Source organism: Neoarius graeffei, chromosome 7 (genome assembly GCF_027579695.1).
Source record: "Neoarius graeffei isolate fNeoGra1 chromosome 7, fNeoGra1.pri, whole genome shotgun sequence".
Lineage (NCBI taxonomy): Eukaryota > Metazoa > Chordata > Actinopteri > Siluriformes > Ariidae > Neoarius > Neoarius graeffei.
Window position 1 is genome coordinate 71,114,109 of NC_083575.1, and position 16,002 is coordinate 71,130,110.

At 41.5% G+C, this 16,002-nt stretch overlaps 1 protein-coding gene across 4 annotated transcripts in view; it reads right to left on the reverse strand.

Annotated features, from left to right (window-relative positions):
- Positions 1 to 588: 588 nt before the first annotated feature.
- phactr2 (phosphatase and actin regulator 2) overlaps positions 589 to 16,002 on the reverse strand; it is a 120,033-nt gene continuing 104,619 nt past the window's right edge. For all 4 annotated transcript variants that reach the window (XM_060926342.1, XM_060926339.1, XM_060926341.1 and 1 more), the window contains 5 exons: positions 15,714 to 15,769; positions 8,744 to 8,805; positions 7,621 to 7,758; positions 5,528 to 5,604; positions 589 to 1,798 (listed from right to left, as the gene is read on the reverse strand). In XM_060926342.1, the coding sequence (XP_060782325.1) occupies positions 1,783 to 1,798; positions 5,528 to 5,604; positions 7,621 to 7,758; positions 8,744 to 8,805; positions 15,714 to 15,769 (349 nt within the window). In that variant the 3' untranslated portion in view covers positions 589 to 1,782. The remainder of the gene's footprint in view (positions 1,799 to 5,527; positions 5,605 to 7,620; positions 7,759 to 8,743; positions 8,806 to 15,713; positions 15,770 to 16,002) is intronic.

A 16,002-nucleotide genomic window follows, 5' to 3' on the forward strand; every position in this document is an offset into this window, starting at 1 on the left:
TAGCCCTCAGTGTCAATGGTGTAAATTAGTAAGGCCTTCTGGTCTGGTTTAGTTCGAGCTTCACAAACCCAAATCAGCTCTAAAATCAAGCTATACAGCGCAGTCAGACTGTGTGTACCCGAGTGGAGTGGTCAGAGTCGCAGTGTCTATCCCTGGAACACTGAGCAAGAGATGGAAATACACTAATAATGGGATGCCACTATTGTAGTGCGCGCACACACACCTAGGGGCCATTTAGTATAGCCAGTGCACCCACCATCACGTTTCTGTGAGGCGGGAGGAAACCGGAGAACCCAGAGTGAACCCAAACATGCACAAGGAGAATATGTGACTGAAGATACAATGAAGTACAACTTATAAAAGGTCAGCAGAATTCCTGCAGTTCTAAAAATGACCTTTTTGTAGCCACAAAATTATATACATTATATCTAAAGATTCATCAACAAAGGCTCTGCATTGAGTGAGGAGTTGAGGAAGGTCAGGATCTAAACCCAAAGCCACTTATGTTGAAAAAGATGAGTGCTTTGTTTTCTTAAGAAAAATAAATAAAAAATAAATGCAGTGTACTAGTAACCCCAACAATCAGTGCACTTTACAGCATATTGGATGTATTCATATGTATTATATGCACATTCTGTACAACGACTGATTAAAAATAATTTAAATAATTTCTCCATGATATCTGTTTCCAATGACAAAATAATACTCCCAGCCTCTCACAGATGTACATTTGTGGTAATATCACCCTGTAAAAGTAACGTAAAAAGTTTGATCCCACAGCATATCAGACTGTAATGCAGTATGGCTCCACTTGCAGCAGCAAAACAGATCTGGAGTTTTTCACCCATTTGGATGCAATGGTGCAGAAGTGAAATGAGATGAGGCTGCATTTGTGGAGAAAACCCAAATAGAACACTAAAAATCAAATACATATGCAAAAACGTGATCATCTGTGTAAAACCAGCATCTTGAATGGTTAAGGATTACCCATAATCCAAAATGGTATAATGGTGTGATGATGCAGCCCTTGTTCTAGGCAATACAGCATTTATAACGTCATTTTTCCCAAAGGCCAAATCAATGCAGATAACAACTACAAGACCGTAAAGCTATGAAAACTAAAAGACCGTCTGCACCACGTATGCTCGAATGGAGCCAATACTCGAAACAGCTTATTGGATGGAACTGATAAAGGCACAAAGCAAATCTAATTTCCTTTCCAGCTGCTAATCACCATCATCATAACAACATGAATTAACATTTGGAATTCAACAAGTTCAATGGGTGACTATAATTCTTAAAATGCTTTTTTCACATGCATGAATATTCACAAGTAATATTGGAGTTCATGGTGTAACACTGTTATAAAATCAGTCATATGTTTAAAAAAAAAAAAGCCATGTCCTCAGCACAAAGACTTACAGAATGATGTGTTGATAAATTACTGCATGTGTCACTGTACGTATGTCCTGAGGCATACTGGGAATCCTTCATATTCCAAAAAAAAATAACCCTTCTTGTCCTTAGTGTGTGCAAACAAAGCCAGGGAGACAGCAAGGCACCTGTTCATGTTTGTTCTTGCACAGACGTCTCTCTCACTGGCATTTCAGCTGTCCTGTATTTCAACCAAGTATTAGATGATGATTAGAAACACAATGAGCAGAATGTCTCAATGTGTGACATGGAGCTTGTCTTTTGGCCCCACAGTGGAAAATGAAGTGAAGGAACCGGAAGAGAGGGGGTGGAAGGGTGAGGTGGAGGTGCGGGCGCCATTCCAGCCTCTCAGGGACGATGGAACCTGCCAAGGCACAGAGGGAGCGGATGCTATTTTAAACACAAATCACAGTGGGGAGACTGAGGAAAAAAGATCAAGCCAAAATTTATTGGAAAACAAGGCAGCTTTCCGAGAAGGAAGCCAATAAGCTCCACTTAATTAGATTTAGTGAGGAAATATATTTTATGAAAGAAAAAAAAAAAAATCAGCTCAAATAATATCCATCCATCCAATATATAAAAATTTTGTTTAAATGTGATCATGAGATACTTCTACATTGAGGTCACAATGGTTTGATGGAAAATCTGTCCAAGCAAATTGGGGTTTATATGACTAGGAAGTAAGATAATTTGATTCAAATATAAATCAGAGTAGGACATAATGGAAACAGTGAAATGGAAATAAATAGTGATGATTTAATACCCCACTTCTTTACAGAGAAATTGGAAAATGTGTTCACTCAGTCACAACATTATACAGCAAGTGTTTTACTTGATTGTATATTTCTGCCAGAAAAAAAAATAGAAGCTAGTATTTTTTTAATCTGGATGCCAAAATTGACAAACAATGAATAGTGAAAACTTCTCATCTCATCTCATTATCTCTAGCCGCTTTATCCTGTTCTACAGGGTCGCAGGCAAGCTGAAGCCTATCCCAGCTGACTACGGGCGAAAGGCGGGGTACACCCTGGACAAGTCGCCAGGTCATCACAGGGCTGACACATAGACACAGACAACCATTCACACCTACGGTCAATTTAGAGTCACCAGTTAACCTAACCTGCATGTCTTTGGACTGTGGGGGAAACCGGAGCACCCGGAGGAAACCCACGCGGACACGGGGAGAACATGCAAACTCCACACAGAAAGGCCCTCGCCGGCCACGGGGCTCGAACCCAGGACCTTCTTGCTGTGAGGTGACAGCGCTAACCACTACACCACCGTGCCGCCCTAGTGAAAACTTGCTGCCTGTATTTAGTATAGTTCTTTAAATTACTAAATCAGATACTTTAAAGATTCAAAAGTTTCACTTATTTTAATATTAAGAACTGTATTAAGCTCAGCAACAACAGTTCAGACAACACAAAAGCCCTTCTTTAAATATTCTGTAGTCTATACATCTGAATCTATACAATTCCCTGTTGCCTTGGAACTGATTTAAAAGCAATTTAAAAAAAAAAAAACGTATTTATGATGGTAAAGCCTGTCACCTTTTAACAGACTTGTTAAGAGTTCATAATTAACAGTTATTCCATGAAATCGAGTCGTACATGAGCTGATAGCCGATGAGGTAGCAAAATGATGGTAGCAACTTGTGAAAGATGCAGTAATACTTTTTTTTTTTGGGGGGGGGGGGGGAACATTCTTACCATGAAATACTTTTATTCCATATTTTGTTGCTTTTTTGTATTTTTGGGGGATTTGTTTTCGAGTAGAGTTTTTATTTTGTCCTCAATTGGTTCAGCAACACGCTTTGCCATTTCGTTTTCCTCTACTCATGGTATACGAGCTGATATCCTAGTAGTAGAGTAGCCAAATCAGAGCACGCGATTGCTCATATCCAGTGAATGTGGCTGTAATAATGAGGGAATATCCTCTTACTCAAAATATCATGAAAAGGCTTAAAGGTTCTCAAAATGCTTCCATAATACTTCCCCATACTGAAATTGACGATACTGTATATTCAGAAATGTTTTATATACACAACACATGTGACATTTCGCAACATTAGAGCTTAACACTATTCAACCACTTTAATAGGAACACCTACACGTCTGCTCATCTATGAAGTTTTCCAATCAGCCAATTATAAAATCATGCTGGTACAGGTCAAGAGCTTCAGCTAATTTTCAAACATCAGAACAGGGAAAAATGTCAAAATCATCTCTCTCACTGCGTTTGTGCTTGACAGGCTGGTTTGAATATTTCAGAAACCGTTGATATCCTGGGATTGTCATGTCTCCAGTTTATACAAAATGGTATGAAAAACAGAAAACAGCCAGCGAGCAGAAGCGACTTGTTGATGACAGAGATCAGAAGAATGGGAAGACTGGTTCAAGCTAACTGGAAGGTTATAGTAACTCAAATAACCACGCTTTAACAAACTGTGCTGAGGAGAACAGCATCTCAAAAATGAACAACAAGCCAAATGTTGAGGTGGCTGGCTACAATAGCAGAAGACTAGGGCTGCTCAATTATAGCAAAAATCATAATCATGATTATTTTGGTGAATACTGAGATTATACAATGAAGTAACATGATTATTCACTTAATATTCATGTCTGACATTTTAAAGACAATTATTTTAACAATAATGTAGTTAAATATAATGGTGTTTAATAGAAAAAAAAAGGATGTGAAATTTCTAAAACTGAATTAAAAATCAATGACTTGCTAGTTCAGCATACTAGCTCAGTGTAGCACAGCTTAGCATCATTTTAATACCGCATGCAGGTAAATGACGCCTGAGGATTTACTGCTCTGTCCTGTGCAGAGTAAAAATCAGCAGTGACCACGTATGAGGCTTATTATTGATTGGTTTGGAGCTAAACTGAAGTACCACTAATCGTCCTGCACCTGACTTGAGCTGAACCAAAATATGCAAATTTGGGTTTTTATGGGGGAGTGAAAGCGCATGGCTGTAAAGAAAAGGGGTGCGCTGGATTTATGACAAAGCCAAAACAAGAACATAATATTAATTTTCTCAATTCTCTCACTCTCACAATTGCTGGAAGCCAAATTAATAATTGAAAAAAGAAAAAAAGTCAATTGACAGTTCAGCCCTACATAAGACCACATCAGGTTCCACTTCTGTCAGCCAGACAGGATTCTGAGGTTACAATGGACACAAACTCAACTAAACCGAACAATTGAAGATGGGGGGGGGGGGGGGGGGGGGGGGGGGTGTCAACTGGTATGTTTTCAAAAATCAGCTTCCCAGTTACAGTGCACTGCACCACTGTCACAAAACTGGTTCATTGAGTAATTGCCAGAATGAACATGTGCACAGTTGTTCCTATTAAACTGGCTGGTAAGGGCACATTTATGAATTTTAACATACAATAACTATTTGGAATTACAGTGCCTAGTCTAGACATGACATATTTAGCATACAAGAAAATATAAAGTCAGGTCCATAAATATCTGGACAAAGTTACTGCTATTTCCACTGTCTATCCCAGTGTACTCGAGTTAAAATTAAATGAAAATGTTCTCAGCGAGCCCACAAAGATCACCAAATTCTGGGTTTCTTCCTTGGTGATGCTCTGGCAGGCCTTTACTGCAGCGGTCTCCACGTCCTGCTTATTCTTGGAGCATTCTGCCTTCAGTTTTCATATTTATTCTTTAATTTCAACCCCAATACACTGGGACAGCTAAAATAACACATTTGGCAAAAATAAATAAATAATTCCAAATATTCATGTATATACTGCACCTGCTTGAACTGAGCTATAATTCGCATAGTCAGATTATTTGTTAAAATGTTTGCAGATTTTCTTGAAAGGATACACAGATATTCTGCAAAGCATGTGCATTATTTAATACAACCGAAGGCAGCAAATTAAGATCTCCCAAAAAAAAAAAAAAAGGAAAATTAAATAAAAGTTGGGTGCAAACAATATAAATTATTTAAATGCATTTAGGTTCTGGCTACATCATACTCACAAAATGAAAAATAACTCATTTTGAGTTTTTTTATATTACACACACACACACACACACACACACACACACACACAGTACACTAACTCACCTGGTAAATTGTTTACTCTCTTCATGAACCTCCATTTCTTTGCTTTTAAACTCGTTAAGTTCCTTGCGTATAGCAGCCTGCCAAAAATAAATAAATAAATAAAATAAAAAGCAAAACACACAATTCATCCAGAAGCAGCATGTAACCAAAATTAAAAATTAGTTAATAATTGCATGTTGAGGAATGACAATTTGAGCCTTCTTCTTTTGGCTGCTCCCGATTAGGGGTCACCACAGCGGATCTTTCATCTCTATTGCTCCCTGTCTTCTGCATCCTTCTCTACCACACCTGCCACTTTCATGTCCTCTCTCACCACATCCATGTATCTCCTCTTTGGCCTTCCTCGTTTTCGTGTGCCTGGCAGCTCCATCCTCAACATTCTCCTTCCAACATGCTCTGCATCTCTTCTCAGGATGTGCCCATGGAGCACTTGCATGTGACGTCACAGCCGATCCAGATTGTGACAGACGCCATCTTGTCGGTCAAACGCCATATTCCGCCTTCTACTTCTGGTTCTACTTCTGCTTTTACTTCTACCTTTTCTTCTGGAAAACCCTACTATATACAATTCTACTACAACGGCTGCGGCTACAAGCTCTCCCTACCTGTGCACGTTTATGTTTTTTGTGTGTATTTTTGCGTGTTGTTCGTCTGTACCGGACTTCAATATCCACTACAACCGTATGGACTTACTGGACATTGGTTTCCAGCAGAAAATGACAGTTTGTAGCGATTTCCATCGCATGCACAACATTCCGGACGAGAAAAAAAAAAAAAAAAAAAAACACATTCCGGACGAGATAGCGAGACCAGTGGGGTCTCCGTGGATTGTTATCGGAAGCAAAGCGAAGGAGGCGGCGCCGGGAGCGGAAGCAAAAGCGAGGCTGCAGAGCCGGCCTGTTGACTAAGCTCAGAAAACAGCCACTCAAATCTCCACTGCCAAGCCTCTACCTCTCCAACGCCAGATCCATGTAAACAAGACGGACGATTTGGAATTACCTTATTCTATTCTATAATCGGCTGGTCAGTGCTATACTCAATACTTAAGTGACTTACCCATCCAATGAGGATTCTTGTTTACAAGATGCCACATCTGAGTCGCTGACAAATCCTGAATTTCTGTAGAGATAACTGTCCAGAGATTTATAAACATGCAGTGCTTCACCACTGAACAGCGAGGGAAAGTTGATGAGGTAATCATACACGTCCGGGTATTCCGCTGGCAGTTCAAAATCCGGTCATGAAAACTCCGTCCGGTAAGCCATAAGGGTCACAAATCTGTAGCTCGTTTATTTTAGACATATATCTAGTTATCTGTTCATTAGAAAAATGAGCCGTGTAGTCCGTCGGTTGAAATTGATCCATTCTGTACACGAGTGCAGCAGTATTCAGCTGTGTTTTTTACCGACAAGATGGCGGTTGTGTACTTTCCGGTCACGTGACTGCAAGATCTCTATACCATCTCAGTCTCATCTCTCTTAGCTTCATTCCCAAGCTCTCCACATGTGCTGTCCCTCTGATGTGCTCGTTCCTTATCCTGTCCAACCTTGTCACTCCCATCGCAAAACTTAACATCCTTAACAATTTGAGCTTTCTACTTTTGCTAAATATCAATATCACAAGGTCATAACCTGCAGGGGTTTCCCCCCCTCTAAATTTACTAAAAGGCACACATCCTTATCCAGTATAATATCTGGTGTAAAATTTCTGTATGCAAGTTATAACTTTAACAATTTATACAATCCATTTTGAGTAGCAACGTCAAAGTTCCTTTATTTTTATCCAAAACATTTTACCTCAACACTTAAGTGCAATGGCCAGTAGGTGGCAGTACAAGCATAAGATACTGTACATGTTTCTCTAAAACGCAGTAAAACAACTCGTGGAAGAACAAATTAACTTTGAGGAGTCACCCCTAAATAAAATTTGGTTATGTTTATGGGGGAGCTGCCTGTGTTTGAGTTTTCTTCTCCTTCATTTGGATCCTTTGAGTTTAATGCCAGATTCTCTGCCATCCATTTATACCATTGACTTGATGGTTACATTGTAAACAACCAGATATGTATAATAAGAGGAACTGGTGAAAGTCTCACTTTGTCCGCAGGTGTCAGCCGGGTCCAGGGCTTGTCAGCACGCCGATCATAGTCTTTTGCCTCGGTCACCTCTACATACTCATTAAACCGCAAGATCCTCCGTGCTACTAACTCCGCAACTGTGGGCCGGACACTCAGCTACAGACAAACCAAAAAAAAAAAAACCAACAAACTGAAATGTTCTGCAGTGAACAGTAACTAGTGTATCGATGAAAATGTAGTTAACCTAAAACCTGAATCCTGTACACAACAAACTTCTTTAGGTTCACTTTTAAAACGTACAGCATCAGGGTAGACAAAATGATAAAGCTTCATTACTTCAGAGATGAAAAGGAACCTTTTTGCTCCAGTTCATCAACAAATCATTGTTCTATTACTCAGACAGCATACAAACTCACAACTTCAGCTCCATACACACACATCATTCAGTCAGGCAGCTACACTCAAAACGTACATGTGATTCAATACTGATTCCCCCCATGGGAATTAAACCTTACACTTTACAGGTTGTACACTTCACATCCACCAGATGGCGCAGTGAGCTACAAATACACTGCTCTAAACTGAGGACAGTGTGCATGCTTTGCCAGTAAATTCATCTCATTTCATCTCATTATCTCTAGCCGCTTTATCCTTCTACAGGGTCGCAGGCAAGCTGGAGCCTATCCCAGCTGACTACGGGCGAAAGGCGGGGTACACCCTGGACAAGTCGCCAGGTCATCACAGGGCTGACACATAGACACAGACAACCATTCACACTCACATTCACACCTACGGTCAATTTAGAGTCACCAGTTAACCTAACCTGCATGTCTTTGGACTGTGGGGGAAACCGGAGCACCCGGAGGAAACCCACACGGACACGGGGAGAACATGCAAACTCCACACAGAAAGGCCCTCGCCGGCCACGGGGCTCGAACCCAGGACCTTCTTGCTGTGAGGCGACAGCGCTAACCACTACACCACCGTGCCGCCCCAGTAAATTCAGAATTCATAAAAAGGCTAATACAAACATTTAACTACTGAACTTACACAGCAAAGGATTAAGGACTCCTAAAGGATTATGAGCTTTTAAATGCAAGTTGTGTTTGATAAAGAGAGAAAACGTTGAAATGTAGGATACCTTCCGAGAAAGCCGTCTTTTAATTTCTTGCTTGGCTTCGTGCTCCTCTTCCTCATTCTTCTCTACAGTGATGGAACAAAAAAACAATATGTGCATTTAAAAAGTGTCACTCTTATATTACACTCATTAATGCTATCTATGATAATGCAGACTTATAGCATTAACCAGCAAAATTCAAATTCAAGAAGTCAAATAGCTGATATTTGTAAAGGTGTGACACGGATATAAAGAGTATATTGCGATTATACCGTCACTGTGACATGCCTACAATATACTGCTACAAACTGACGAAGATGAGCACAAATCTGAGAGCTTCATAGTGGATCATTTTAATAAATTGGCAGTTTGTAACATTTTAAACCCTGATTCCTGTTTAAAAGCCAACAAGTTTGAGAGAACAGAACTGTTGATAATGGCAAATGAAAATGTGAGTGCCTGAGACAGACTTGATGGTATATTTCCATGGTAAATGTGAGTCTTAGTCTCAGCCTCCGGCCTGAACATCCAGCCTGAGTGCACTTCAGTGGTTGAGAGCAAACGGACACGCTGCTTCTTTCCCCATCAGTCACACTGCATTAACCGTCCACTAGCTTTCAATTCTTTTCCATCTTAACACCAGCGCTTAGAACAAAATGACATTTTGACAATGCTTGTAGTTCATTCTGGGTTTTATTATTCTTGCTTCTCCCAGTATAAAATGTGTGAAATTGGGGTGATTCAGACCACCTTGGATGCTCTTTTATCCTGGTTAGTGTAGAACTGTCGATGCTTGGGTTTTGTGTAACACAGGCTAGTAATTACTTTTCTTCTCCAAGAAAAATAAGCACCTGATCGTGGATTATTCAGTCCTACCAAGGTAATTTACAGGTTTCATATGTAGTTTTGAGGGCCCTTGATGAAAAGAACTCTACAACAGAGCTGAAACCATCTAGGAGGAAGAGGGTTCTTACTCTTCTCTTTCTATACAGTTTTAAGACTTTGCTCATTTTAGGTTTTTTGGTACTTTTTTAAAGGAACAGTCCACCGTACTTCCATAATGAAATATGCTCTTATCTGAATTGAGACGAGCTGCTCCGTACCTCTCCGAGCTTTGCGCGACCTCCCAGTCAGTCAGACGCGCTGTCACTCCTGTTAGCAAATGTAGCTAGGCTCAGCATGGCTAATGGTATTTTTTGGGGCTGTAGTTAGATGCGACCAAACTCTTCCATGTTTTTCCTGTTTACATAGGTTTATATGACCAGTGACATAAAACAAGTTCAGTTACACAAATTGAAACGTAGCGATTTTCTATGCTATGGAAAGTCCGCACTATAATGACAGGCGTACTAACACCTTCTGCGCGCTTCGGCAGCGCATTGATACGGAGCTCAGATATCAATGCGCTGCCGAAGCGCGCAGAAGGTGTTAGTACGCCTGTCATTATAGTGCGGACTTTCCATAGCATAGAAAATCGCTATGTTTCAATTTGTGTAACTGAACTTGTTTTATGTCACTGGTCATATAAACCTATGTAAACAGGAAAAACGCGGAAGAGTTTGGTCGCATCTAACTACAGCCCCAAAAAATACCATTAGCCATGCTGAGCCTAGCTACATTGCTAACAGGAGTGACAGCGCGTCTGACTGCGTCTGACTGACTGGGAGGTCGCGCAAAGCTCGGAGAGGTACGGAGCAGCTCGTCTCAATTCAGATAAGAGCATATATTTCATTATGGAAGTACGGTGGACTGTTCCTTTAAAAAGTCATGAACTGGATCATATAACAATTGTCACGGTTTTAATCCAAAGAATAATGGACGAATCTCAGCATTTTAAGTCTGTATTATTTTGACAACAGAAAACACAACAAGGCAGAACATTGTGTAACATTAACATCTCACAGTTCTCACTTGATCCTGAGCTTGGGTTACTGTCTGTGTGGAGATTCACATATTACCGGTATGTCTGTTGGTTTCCTCAGACCTCCCAGAAACAGGCTGGCTGACAGACTGGCAACTTTACATTACCCCAAGGTGTGAATGAGTGTGCGAATGGTGTCCTGCAATCAGTGTTGTAGTCGAGTCACAAACCTCGAGTCTGAGTCCAGTCTCAAGTCCCCAGTGTTCAAGTCCAAGTCATTAAAAAAAAAATTTCAAGTCCTAGTTAAGTCCACTATTGATCCGAATCGAGTCCAACACTCCAACCGCACCGTTTGACGGTGGCTGTTTTAGCGCCATCAACATTAGTTTGTTCCTGAACATGGCGTATGAACAGGTGAATGCGCTTCTCTTTGTCAGGGAGTGTGAAGTATTCTGTCAGAGATGGTTGGGATGTGTAGTGCAGAAGGTGTGTTTATTAATACGAGTGAAGACAGGTAAACAACCCAGAACGGCAGGCAAAATCGTAAAACAGTGAAACAGGCAATAGGTCGAGTGAGGCACAAACAGGCTATCATAGACTCGGCAGAATCAAAGACGAGAAACAGGAAATCAGGGATCAGGAAACCAAACAAGGAAATAAGGCTCAGTAACATGTCAGTAATGCAACTCAATACTTTGCAAAGTGTGTTTTCACAGTTTTTATACAGATGCACTGATTGCGCCTTAATCCTGTGCAGGTGCAAGTCATTTACTGTGTGCGCGCGCGCAAGCGAGCGAGAGTCCTCTTGGCATGCGCTGTCCGGAGCACGCCCGAGAGTTGATCTGATGCATGCGCCAAGGCACGCAGGTGTGACACTCTTACATGAAATTAATGCAGGTATCTTATGCCAAATTATGGCATGTTACAAAAAAATAAAGAAAAAAGCAGAGTCCTCATCTCCAATTTACGAGTCCGAATGCAGTTAATGCATGATTATGAGTCTAAGGCCAAGTTTACATTAGACCGTATCTGTCTCATTTTCTTCGCGGATGCACTGTCCGTTTACATTAAACCGCCTGGAAACGCCGGGAAACGGGAATCCGCCAGGGTCCACATATTCAATCCAGATCGTGTCAGCTCTGGTGCTGTGTAAACATTGAGATACGCGGATACGCTGTGCTGAGCTCTAGCTGGCGTCGTCATTGGACAACGTCACTGTGACATCCACCTTCCTGATTCGCTGGCGTTGGTCATGTGACGCGACTGCTGAAAAACGGCGCGGACTTCCGCCTTGTATCACCTTTCATTAAAGAGTATAAAAGTATGAAAATACTGATGCAAATACTGCCCATTGTGTAGTTATGATTGTCTTTAGGCTTGCCATCCTTCCACTTGCAAGTGGTATGTGATATGCGCTGGGATCACACACACAGCGGCTCAGTCCCGAATCACAGCTTGTGCACTTCACTCGCGTGCTCTGTGAGCTGCGCAGGGCCGGAGTGCGCACCCTCCAGAGGGCACTCGTTGTTCAGGGCGGAGTGATTTGGAGCGCAGGATGCCTGCGGAGCCGAGCGTATCCGTGTATTGGTGTTGCTGTGTGACGCGAATCGTGTATTGGTGTTGCTGTGTGCACACTAATCGTTTTAAAAATGTTAATCTGATGATCTGCTGATACGGTCTAATGTAAACATGGGCTAAGTCATCAGTGCTCAAGTCCAAGTCAAGTCACAAGTCCTTAAAATTAGGGCACGAGTTGGACTCGAGTCCAAGTCCTGGACTTGAGTACTACAAGCCTGCCTGCAATGGACTGGTGTCCATTTACATTTCTGGCACCTAACAGATCCGCTCATACAGAGAGACCTAGAGCCATGCTTTATATTTTCTAATCAAAACGCATCCTCATGTGAGTTTGCTAGGTCAGGGAGTACCATCAGCCCAAAAACCCTGTTAGGGAGGTTAACAGAGTATGAAAAAGTGCTAATTTAAAATGCTTGGTGAAGAGGTAGGTCATTAGTTTTTGCTTTAATACTGCCAGTGACTCAGATATTCCCATCTTATGTTCAGTGCTCCTGGGATAGACTCCAAATCCACCATGACACTGATCAGGATAAACCACTTACTGAAGATGAATGAAGGAATAAATGCATGTCTAGGACTTAAGTCGATGTCTGAAGCCATATATGTATGTCCTATTAGAAGATGCCCTCTCAGTTCAAACAATCAATCAATCCCTTATCTTAAATTCATGCTGTTATGTGATGTAACATTCTGACATGTCTATTGTTAACGTTAAGGAAAAGTTAACTGACCACTATAATCTGTTGACTCTCCTTAGGCTGTTACTTTCGTAGGTTTTTTCATGTTGGGTGGTTTGTTTTTTTGGGTTTTGTTTTTTCTTCCCCCCCCCCCACAGTTAGTGAAAGGCTTGCCTGCCAAGATGAAATAATTTGTAGTTTCTATTTACTTGCATGCTATATAACATCATTTGGGGGAAATAAAGGCTAGAAAGGAGCTTAATGCGGCTATATAAGCATCATTGGACTGGTGAAAGGCATTATAAATTAAAATTATTGCCATTATACAGTGGGGCAAAAAAGTATTTAGTCAGCCACCAATTGTGCAAGTTCTCCCACTTAAAAAGACGAGAGAGGTCTGTAATTTCCATCATAGGTACACTTCAACTATGAGAGACAGAATGGGAGGAAAGAATCCAGGAAATCACATTGTAGGATTTTTAATGAATTAATTGGTAAATTCCTCGGTAAAATAAGTATTTGGTCACCTACAAATAAGCAAGAATTCTGGCTCTCACAGACCTGTAACAACTTCTTTAAGAGGCTCCTCTGTCCTCCACTCGTTACCTGTATTAATGGCACCTGTTTGAACTCGTTATCAGTATAAAAGACACCTGTCCACAACCTCAAACAGTCACACTCCAAACTCCACTATGGCCAAGACCAAAGAGCTGTCAAAGGACACCAGAAACAAAATTGTAGACCTGCACCAGGCTGGGAAGACTGAATCTGCAATAGGTAAGCAGCTTGGTGTGAAGAAATCAACTGTGGGAGCAGTTATTAGAAAATGGAAGACATACAAGACCACTGATGATCTCCCTCGATCTGGGGCTCCACGCAAGATCTCACCCCGTGGGGTCAAAATGATCACAAGAACAGTGAGCAAAAATCCCAGAACCACACAGTGGGACCTAGTGAATGACCTGCAGAGAGCTGGGACCAAAGTAACAAAGGCTACCATCAGTAACGCACTACGCCACCAGGGACTCAAATCCTGCAGTGCCAGACGTGTCCCCCTACTTAAGCCAGTACATGTCCAGGCCCGTCTGAAGTTTGCTAGAGAGCATTTGGATGATCCAGAAGAGGATTGGGAGAATGTCATATGGTCAGATGAAACCAAAATAGAACTTTTTGGTAAAAACTCAACTTGTCATGTTTGGAGGAGAAAGAATGCTGAGTTGCATCCAAAGAACACCATACCTACTGTGAAGCATGGGGGTGGAAACATCATGCTTTGGGGCTGTTTTTCTGCAAAGGGACCAGGACGACTGATCCGTGTAAAGGAAAGAATGAATGGGGCCATGCATCGTGAGATTTTGAGTGAAAACCTCCTTCCATCAGCAAGGGCATTGAAGATGAAACGTGGCTGGGTCTTTCAGCATGACAATGATCCCAAACACACCGCCCGGGCAACGAAGGAGTGGCTTCGTAAGAAGCGGCTTTGTAAGAAGCATTTCAAGGTCCTGGAGTGGCCTAGCCAGTCTCCAGATCTCAACCCCATAGAAAATCTTTGGAGGGAGTTGAAAGTCCGTGTTGCCCAGCGACAGCCCCAAAACATCACTGCTCTAGAGGAGATCTGCATGGAGGAATGGGCCAAAATACCAGCAACAGTGTGTGAAAACCTTGTGAAGGCTTACAGAAAACGTTTGACCTCTGTCATTGCCAACAAAGGGTATATGACAAAGTATTGAGATGAACTTTTGCTATTGACCAAATACTTATTTTCCACCATAATTTGCAAATAAATTCTTTAAAAATCAGACAATGTGATTTTCTGGATTTTTTTTTCTCATTTTGTCTCTCATAGTTGAAGTGTACCTCTGATGAAAATTACAGGCCTCTCTCATCTTTTTAAGTGGGAGAACTTGCACAATTGGTGACTGACTAAATACTTTTTTGCCCCACTGTATTTTGAAACCCCTCACTAAGCACGTGTTCTTTCTTTCAAAACATTTTCCTGAACTTCCCTACTTTTCTAGGTCTGCAAATCCTCTTCCTTGCATTAGTCCTGCATGGGTGCAGGGTCTGCAGCTTGGCTCAGCTGTCTCCACTTACTCTTATCAAAGACATCCTCTGGTTTTGCTTTTGTGGACTTTAGGTCCTCCTTTATTGAGTCAGCCCATCTCTCTTTTTGGGTCTTCCACATGGCCGCTTGCCTGGAATGTCCAGTGCTGTTGCAGATTTAGCCACTGCTCCAGCTGAGCTTCGCATGATATGGCCATGCTATCGGAGGCACCACTCTCTCATCTTTGCAGTGATTGGAACCACCTGCATTTTCCTATGGACTTCCGTATTTTCCACATGGTCTAATAGAGAGAGTCCTTGAGACCAGCGTGGCATTTTCATCTCCATGGCATATAGACTTTGCTCATGTTTTACAGTGACTGGCCAACATTCGCAGCCATATAGTGCTACTGGGCATACCACAGTCTTATATACGTTAGCCTTCAAATTGGTCGGCGTCCTGCTGTCAAAGTACACCGATTACCTTTTACCATCTCAGCCAAAAGGGTCTGCAAATAAGCGTCTTTAAATTTCAGATTTCTAGACTTTCCAGACCTATGCAACTCAAAATGAACAAAATAGCACAGTCTGGCACTGTTGTCCATGTTTCCCTGGCTAACAATGATTAATACTAACTCAAAAGCCCTACATCACACTAAATCAATAATCTTACAAAAACAGCAACTAGCCTAAGATTTAAAACTCTTTCTTTAACCCAGTACGGTATAAAATCGATTGTTAAACACCTGTTAAAACTCTTCTACTGAAAACAGAGACTCATGTCATTATGATCATGTTCTCATGGACATGCCCTGGAAAACAAGGGTTTACTCACGTTTCAGGATGTTCCTCTGCTCCAGCTCTTCAGTGGTGGGCCTCTGGCTGAGTCGCCTGCAGTGGGAGAAAACCACACGTTCATCACTATGCTAATGACAAATATGTAGATTAAATATGGAGAGATAAAAAAAAATTGTTCTGCTACTCAATTTAATCTGAGAGAGACAGCAAGTCCTAATCAAGACTAACCAAACTGAGTAAGTGTAACAACCTGCTGTCTCAGGTAAGTCATCAATTGCTGATAGTGGCTTTCAAAACACATCTTGCTTTCCATCTTTAGCTGGAGG